The sequence below is a fragment of the Erinaceus europaeus genome, chromosome 14 (genome assembly GCF_950295315.1).
Source record: "Erinaceus europaeus chromosome 14, mEriEur2.1, whole genome shotgun sequence".
NCBI classification, from domain to species: Eukaryota; Metazoa; Chordata; class Mammalia; order Eulipotyphla; family Erinaceidae; genus Erinaceus; species Erinaceus europaeus.
The window spans coordinates 36,497,076-36,506,552 of record NC_080175.1 but is presented as its reverse complement, the minus strand read 5'-3'; the positions used below and the strand labels follow the sequence as shown (position 1 = coordinate 36,506,552).

General features: G+C 40.5%; 1 protein-coding gene across 1 annotated transcript in view; it reads right to left on the bottom strand.

The window, feature by feature from the left end:
- Positions 1 to 8,610: 8,610 nt before the first annotated feature.
- LOC132532690 (protein cordon-bleu-like) overlaps positions 8,611 to 9,477 on the bottom strand; it is a 93,389-nt gene continuing 92,522 nt past the window's right edge. Inside the window, exon 3 of the mRNA XM_060170996.1 lies at positions 8,611 to 8,761. Coding sequence (XP_060026979.1) covers positions 8,611 to 8,761 — 151 coding nt within the window. The remainder of the gene's footprint in view (positions 8,762 to 9,477) is intronic.

Genomic DNA, 9,477 nt, shown 5'->3' with positions numbered 1-9,477 from the left:
AAATCATGCCTGAGGCTCCAAAGTCCCGGCTTCTATCCCTGGTAGCTCCATAAATGAGAGCTGAGCACTGCTCTGGTCTCTTTCTTTCTCTCTTTCTTTTTTTCTGGTCTCATTCTGTATATATTTATCTCTCTAAAATAAAAAAGTATATTTAAAAAAAAAGAAAATATATGTAGCTCAGATAAGCAGAGTGTGCACAAATGTACATTAAAGAGAAACTGGATAATCCACTGGAAAGGATGACTGTCAGGCATTAAGCCAGCCCCCCCTGCATTGCTGACACTATGGCCTATTACATAATCATTGTTTTGCCTGAAAGATCTCCACCCATTGATCTATCTTCTTTCTACCTCGAGACCCACTCTGCCTGCAGGGTAACATTAATCCCACTGGTTAAAACCCTCACAATAGTTGCTAAGGAAGCTTCCACCTTCCCAGCTTGCTTTTGCCTTTTTCCACCTCCTTTCCTAGCCATTTCTGTTTCCGACTTGCCACTTCCGATTTAATCCTATAAAAGTATTGGCTCTCTGATCAATAGATCCTTTTGCATTACCACGCTGCCACGAGTTCCAGAGTCTCTCTCCTGTCACTGAATGAGTAGCAGCCCAGGAATAGTCCGGTTGAGTTCTCTCCAACCCAGAGAGCATGTACCTGGGGAAGAAGCATCCCCACGCTAGCCTGGCATCTGGTGCACCAACATGGGGCCTATCCCCCTCGGCTTCCCAGATAAGTATAAGGCCTGCTTGGCTCTCTGCAGCCTCATGTTTAAGCATCCTGCTAGCCCAGCAGATGACCATTCCACAGACAAGAGTCAACCTTTTTTCTTTGCTAGCAGGTTCCTGAACAGAGTAGCCATAGTGATCAAGATAAAGGATCCAGCTGGTTACTAAGGCCTAGTCTGGCTGCAGCCACTTTCGAGTGTCCAATTTTCCAACATTAGAGTCCAACAGAGAGCCTCCGGTATGGCAACATTTACTGGGAAGACAGATTCTATAGCAGATAGATTATGTTGGGCAGACCTCATCATGAAAACAGCAGGATTTTTGTTCAGATTAGAAATGGATATAGATTTGCCTTCCCCTGCCTTTAGTTTTCTGCCCAAACCACTATTTGTGAATTTTCTATTATTGTCACTATATTCTACATATCATTTCTGCTGCCCAGGGAACTCATTTTATATTTATAGGAAATGAAATATGGCAGTGAATTCATGCTTGTGTAATTCCCCAGTCTAGCCATATTCCCTGACACCTTGAGCCATCTGGACTAATAAAATAGGGATGAGGGCTGGTGATCATATAGTGGGGCTAGGTAATGTCTTCCTGGATATGATGTGTCTATATATCCTAAGTCAACAAGGAGCCACATTACCTCAGTGTTTTATGGACAATAGAGTCATAATTGTTATTAGTAGATGTACAGTGGAAACCCCTAGTATTTTTTTTTGCCTCCAGGGTTATCACAGGGTCTCAGTGTAGCACTATGAATCCACTGTTACTGGCAGCCATTTTTTCTATTTTATTGGATAGGATAGAGAGAAATTGGGGTGAGGGAGATAAAGATAGAGAAAGATAGACACCTGCAGACCTACTTCACCACTTGTGAAGAGACCCCCCCCACAGGTGGGGATCTGGGCATTTGAACTGGAACCCTTGTGCTTTATACTATGTACACCACCACCTGGCCTCCGGTACTCTCTTATGATGTTGTTTCTGTAGAACATTGAGTTTCAAAAAAAAAAAAAAGATTGTGGGTCTCAGAGTTGTGCATGTACACTTGGGTAGAGGGGATGTAAATGGTTTCTATTACCCAAGATATCTCCTAGCAAAACATTTTGCTTCCTGTCTCTATGCTTTTGGACTCTACCAGCTTAGAGGTATCATTTACTGGGGATGTTTGTATTCAACAAAGCTGGAACTTTTGACTAATGCTATTGAACTGGTGAGGAGATTACTGTCCTGGTTGGAGTAATGAACCCTAAGCATCAGGGGGAAATGAGGTTGCTACAACACTCTGGGACCCTGGCGCTCATCTGTGGCACATATGAGTACTTCCTGGGCCTGTAGAAAAAGTTAGTTGGAGACTGTGATGCCCAATGTTGCTGGGGATGATGACACAAAATGAATGGACCTTTAAATTTCCTTTTTACATGTAAGGAATCAAGCCAATGGCCTCATTGCTGCACTGTAATCCAACATTATTTGCATCAACAACAAATACTCACAGGATATATCTTCAAGTATCAAGTAGACTCAGCATGGCAGTAGTCACAAGGCAGGCCCATTACTTGGAGTTGTTGAAGTTTTCTGATGGTGAATGTGACCACTGGACAGCTCATCAGCTCAGCCAGGCCTTTCTTAGAAGTGGTTCTGCTCATGGTCAGGGAGACAGCATAACGGTTAACAAAAGATTTTCATGTCTGAGGATGTGAGGCTCCAGGTTCAAACTGGTACCACCTAAGTCAGAGCTGAGCGATCTATCATCTGTCTGTCTGTCTGTCTGTCTGTCTGTCTATCTAATCTATCCCTCCATATCTCACTCTCTCATTAGAATACAATATTAAACAAAAAAGAAGAAGTGACTCTGGTCTAAAATTTCATATTTATGTTTGCCTTCCTTCCTTCTTTCCTTTCTTCCTTTCCTCCTTCCTTCCTTTCCTCCTTCCTTCCTTCCCTCCTTCCTTCACAGGGGTGCTTGACTTGCATCCTAATCTGGCTGTGCTCTCAGTTTCTTCTGTGTTCCCACATCTGCCCATACAGAGTTTCATTTTAATTTTTAATATAAATCTTTTACAATATCTGATCTTATTTTTATGACTGTTTCTCAGTAGACACAGCATAACTCAAGCTATGCCAGGATCCAGGGGTGACCTGAGAATAAATACACGCCCTAGAATGGCACTCTGTTACTTGTTCAGTGCCAGCCCAGTGCACAAAGAAGGTTCTCTCTTGAGTGGTGTTTGTGCAGATTTTATGACTTAGGTCTTGGGAATATAGAGAGACAAGGATGCTAACAAAGTTATCAGAGTTGGCTCACTATTGATAGATAAAATTGATTCAAAGGAAGAGTGAGACATAGTCTTTAGCCAGTGATTAAATACTATTGCAAGGGGGTTGGGCAGTGGCACACCTGAATAAGGGCATGTGTTACCATGCTAAAGGACCCAGCAGGGGGACGTATCACAAACAGTGAAGCCAGTCTGCAGGTATATGTTTCTTTCTCCCTCTCTATCCCCCTTCCATCTCAATTTCTCTGTCCTATCAAATTTAAGTAAAAAATAAAGTCATTTTGTAGCTAATTGCCATTGGTATGACCCAAAGGATGGGTTTTGTGAGTGTTTGATCAAAGAAACTGAAATATAAAATGAACTAAAGATTCACTGACCAGGGTACTTTCTGAGTGTAAATGCTGAAGCCTCTCTGGGGAAATGATGGGAGGAGGAATGGGGAAGTTAAAAGAACTGTGGGTACCGGAGTTGATAAATTGTGAGAGTAAATACTCCACTATAATTATTTCCCACTTAAGAGCTCAATGGCCCACTACTTATGAAGCATTCAGAAATCTGCTCATCTCAGCAGCAGCAACATCAATAAACACTTCACTGGAGGGGACTCTATGCAGGCTGGGACTAAGGTTGGAAGAGGAAGAGAGTCATACAAGTAATGACGTCTGGTCTGGTGGGATGCTAGCCTATGAGGCATCCTGATCAAGAACCTAGAATTTCTTGCTATGTGTTGGGTATTTCCCCTGAGTAGGTCTTTGTGGAAGAAGGTCAATAAGATAAGATGAGCAGCTGCTCAGCTGGAAGAACATTTAATGCTAGTAGCACTATCTATTGCAGCCCATGTGAGAGGAACCATACAGACTTGGCCTCAATTCTGCCAATGGAATTTGGATGGGTGAGTTACCCAGCTACTGTCCTCATCAGTACAGCAGAGCTGACAAAAGGAAGGCATCAGGTGAAGGAAGCTAAGATGCTTATGTAGTGCTTGTCATGTAACTGACCTGCAATAATGGCAACTTGGCTTCAGAAAGATCAGGGCAAATAATGTCTGGTCACGGAACATGCCTACACAAAGACTTATACAGTAATATCATGTCGGTGTTCAGGGAGATTGTTCAGATGGAAGCGTGTGTCTCTTGCATGCCTGAACATAAATTAGCTTCAAGTCATGTATGCTCCTTGATGTCAAGGGACTCTCACTTCTATTGTCTATGCTGGCCATGCTACTCTGCAGGCCCTGGCATGGCTTATATGGGTAGATCTAATGTGTGTTGCATCCTGGAATGAAATACAGATTTCAGACATTACTCAAGATTTCTGTGACATGTACTGATGCATTCAGACAAGGAATGATCTTAACAACTGAAGGAATGAACATAATTTGAAAACCCAAAATATCACATTAGTCAATTTCAAGAGATACTGTATGCTTACATAAGTAACCACATTTTCAGATAGAGATTGACTAGTCTGAACTGAATTCATGTAGTACATTTGTAAGTATGATTCCTTTTTAAAAAACTTGAATTAGTCATTTAACAGCAACTTGTAGAGCAGGCCTGTTTGAGTTTTCACAAGTATGGCTTTTCATAAAATTATGTAATTGAATTTTGAGGCTCCCTTTTCAGTACAATGTAAAAATCACACTATTTGAAATCAGATAAATTAAAGTCATTCTATAATGCAGTATACAGGTCATTACCCTTATGGAATTGGACAGTTTCATTATTAATAACTCAGCAGATTGTTCTCCAGGAAAAGAGGAGAAAACAATAATTTAATATGATATATGTCAATAGTTCTGAAAGTCTAAATTAATGGCACAAAATAAAGAACTTGAGAATGACAAGTGTCTGTTGGAGAAAGCTTCAAATATTTTAAATTAAGGATATGCAGCACCATCTATCCATTTTCTGCCATACTCAGTTTACACATTGTTCTCATGTGGAGAAAGGAATGAGAGGGGCCAAGCAGTGGCACACCTGGTTAAGTGCTCATATTACAGTGAACAAGGACCGGGGTTCATGTCCTTGCTCCCCACCTGCAAGGGGAAAGCTTCACATGTGGTGAAGCAGGTCTGCAGGTGTCTCTCAGTCTCCACCCTGCTCGATCTCTCCCTTCCCTCTCATTTTATCTCTGTCTCTATCTGATAATAAATAAATAAATATTTTAAAAAGGAAGAAAAAAGGATGAGAAGCTGAAACAGGAGAGGGGGAAGGATATTAATTTAGTATAATGCCAGCCAGGGTGCTAGACTGAGGAAGGGCCACTATTGCTTGAAGGATTGAAAGTCAATTTCCCAAGATGATTTTGTGTTCACTCCTCCTGTATGCAACAAAATACCAGTCCTTTTGAAATTCTCATAGGTACCACTGCAATTATGTCGGAGCTCATGTCCATTCAAAGAGGGACAACACCAACATTATAAGCAGAAACCATGGGTCTAGTTCACTGAGTCCCTGACTGCTACGAGCTTAGACAGATTGGAGAGTTTTGGTGTCCAGATGGAGACAATTGATGGTCAACTTCCTGTGTAGGCTAGAGCAATTTGCTGACAATACCCATGAATTTATATAACCTTGTTGCAAAAAAATATACTTTTGAATAATGCAAATATGGCTCCCCCGACCACCAAGGTTATTCCTGTTAGCTACTGTTTTCCCCTTTTTTATTCCTATTTTTTTAATTTGATAGGATAGAGAAAAATTGAGAAGAAAGGGGAAGACAGAGAGGGAGAGACACCTGCAGCACTGCTTCACCACTTGTCAAGCCTTCTCTTGCAGGTAGGGACTGGGGGCTTGAACTGGAGTCCTTGCACATGGTAACATGTGCTCAATCAGGTGCACTACCGCTTGGCCCCTGCAGAGTTGTCTTTTAATGTAAAAACTGTAAAGATTAAAAAGTTGATTACATTGAGAGCAACTAGTTAATAATTTCTTTTTAACCTTTTTTAAAAAAATTATTGTCACCAAGATTATAGCTGGAGCTTGGTGCCCTCATGAAGAATCCACCTCTCCTGGTGACTATTTTTTCATTTTTTTAAAAAAAGTATATTAGAGACAAAGAGAAATTGGGTGATAGAAACTAAAAGAGAGGGTAAGTTCCTCTCCCCCACCACAGGTGAAGGTATAGGGCTCCAGCCAGTGTCCTTAAGCATAGTAACTAGTGCATTTTAATGGTTGCCACCACACAGCCCCTGGTAATACTTTCCTAGAGTGTTTTCAAGAACATTTTCAAATGCAGAGTCCAAGAGAACCAATGTGTTCTTGATAAATGTGATAAACTTAAAACATAAGCAAATATTTATTTATGTCTCCAAGGCTATCACTGGGGCTCAGTGCTAGCACTATGAATTCACTGCTCCTGGCAGGCATTTCTTCTATTTTATAGGATAGGACAGGGAGGAACTGAGAGGGAAGGGGGAGGCAGGGGAAGAAAAACACATCTGTGTGCCAGACCTGCTTCACTGCTTGTGAAGTGTCCCCCCCCCTGCAGGTGGGGAGCAGGACTCACACACACTGGAATCGCAAGTCCTCGTGCTTCCTACTATGTGTGAAGCCACCTGGCCCGCCCCCAGATAATAAATATCTTTAAGACTTAGTGACAGTTTTACATTTATTAAACTCCAGAGTAGTTTAATTTTTTAAATACTAACATATGTTTCAGCTTCTCTTGACTCTTAATCTTGAATGACTGAATATTTCCCTCTGCAATGCTGATTTTTCTTGTGCATTCTCTGCTTTTTGTTTTTGTTTTTAGAAAACTTTTATAAACCTTCCTTTGCCAGCTTCTAGTTTACTTCCCACTACAATGTCTTCTAATTCATATTATGCCAGAGACCCAAAGTCCATTTAGGCAAAAAGCCATGCATTGCTCCTTTCTTTTCTTTCTTTCTTTCTTTCTTTCTTTCTTTCTTTCTTTCTTTCTTTCTTTCTTTCTTTCTTTTTTATCATCACAATGCTATACTTGATAAGCACTTAGTTCAAAGTTTTAGAAAATATAGTGTATGGAGGACAAAAGTTAAAGGCTTTGAACAATGATTACTGTTCTGCTTTTTTCACTCTATACTTCTTTAAACTAGTGTTTTTCATCAGTGCTTTATGTGTTAATATGGTTGATATAGGTACAAATATTCATCTTTTATTGTCACCGGGGTTGTTGCTGGGGCTCTGTGCCTGCACAGCAAATGTACATTTCCTGATGGCTTTTTTGTTTTTTCATTTTGAGGGGGACAGAAAAAATGAGGGAAATCTGGAGGAAAAAAGAAGAGAGACTCCTACAGACACCCTTCACTGCTTTTAAGATTTCCCTCCATGCAGGTGGGCAAGCAGTGCTTGAACCCAGATCCCTGTACATGGTAATGAGTGTTTTCCACAGGGTGTGCTACTTCTGGCAGAAATATTCTTTACTATGTATTAATCACATCAGCAGTGGCTTATTTCCTTCCTTATGTAAATGCAGAGAAATGGAGTCAGTTCATAATTATATACAGTTTGTAGTTACATACCACAGAAAGTTGCACAGCACATGTGAACTTCAGCTCTGTAGCTTGGGCATAATTGAATAGAAATGCTTTCTCACTCTGCTCCTAAGGGGTGACTGAGACAGCTAACACTCAGGCCCTTTTGAAGGGCTAGATGATTATTCCAATGAGAAACTTTGAGTCCACTGAGCAACATCTGAGTTGTTTGTGCCACATTAAGACCAGACTGCAGGTATAGGCTTGTTGGAATTCTGTTTTGCTAAATTCTCCTCCAAAGAGGGATTGATCTATTTTACTGCCTTCTTCAATGTGATGGAAAAATAATGCAAATTTAAGTCATGCTTAGAAGATAACACAATGTGAGTGAAAATGAAATATATGTATGTGCTTATCTAAGGCCCAAAACACAGGAGTTTTAAGTGAACAGAAAAAAAAAAAGTGTGTTAGTTATCTTGGTCCTACATTTCCCAAACGGCTTGAGAATGGAGATGATGAAGGAAGTTATCACAAGAAAGAATCATGTTTACATGCATTAACTGGGGTCCTCTAAGGATAAGCATATAGGTGTACCTCTCAGAGAAACAGAATATGGATAAGCAACAAGTAGAAATCTGTTCTGTTTGCTGTCTTGCAGTCTATAAAAAGGGTGCACTATTTCAAGGTGTTACGGAGAGCAGGCAAACACCAGTATTCTCATGTGATAGATAGAATCAGAATTGAAAAGATTCCACAGCTACACACTGAGGATGGTTGACAACACAGCGTTTTTAATCTGTATCTATAGAAAACATTTATAGAAGCTCTCTAGTAGAGGGATTATAGAAATACATTTCATATATAATAGTGCACTTTAGTGTACTTACTGTGAAAATAGCACATTTATTCAGAGAGGGACTGTATGCCCAGAGAGTCTTTGTGGCTGTTTTTAAATGTATCCATGTCCTTCTCTTGTAGTAATTACTGTTACCAAGAAAAGCAAAGTACCAACAATTTTCCATGATCCCTCATCAAAAGTCTTCTCCTTTTGATTGATTGCGGTTCTCCAGAGTCATTCAGAGTGTTCCCGTCAATAAAATAATCCTAGAAAAACGTCAGGGTGTGTGCAGTCAGTCCTGGGCCAGTCTTACATCTGCCTGCACTCATGTCTGGTGCACATGGCCTGCCGCTCAATCCGCCATGTGCCCTCCTCGTAGGTGCAGTGACAGATGGTGCACTCGTCTGTCTTCACTTCCCTGCGGCGGGGATGACTGCCGTTTCTGCAAAGCAGTTTGGACCTGAAAAGCAGAAAAGATGCTTAATGTTACCTCTGCTCATGAATACTTGATGCATGTAACTGGGTAGGCAGTATAGTAGTGGATGCTTTGTTCACTCTCTTCTATGAAGACAATGGGGGAAACCCAGCATTTCAATAAGAGGAAGTACATCCAATTTATATTTCTGAGATGAAACTGGTGTTATTAAAAAAAAAGTGTATGAAAGGGCCGAGTGGTGGTACACCTGGTTGAGTTCAGACATTATGATGTGCAAGGAACTGGGTTCCAAATCCCGGTTCCCACCTGCAGAAAGGAAGCTTTACAAGTAGTGAAGCATATATACAGGTGTCTCTTTCTCCTTCTCTATCTCTCCTCCCCCTCAATGTTTCTCTGTCTATCAAATAAATGAAAAAAATTTAAATCAAAACAAAAAAAAAGTTTATGAGATTGAATACTAAAATTTTACTAGCAGACTTCTATTTACAGGCCTTATATACTGGCCAATTCCACAATCATTGATTATATTAATTTCAAAGGGCCAGTTTTATAGTCATAGTGGCACTTTTAGGTGAGACACTTCAACTGTTTGAAATAAGAAATTCAGTGTAACTTCCACACCTTTTCGGTTTATGATTATGATTATGATTTTAAAGGATAAGTGACATGGAGAGGGTAAGGGATATAGAGAGGGAGGCGAGAAAAAGAGACCTGCAGGATTGCTTCACTGTTCTTTTCTT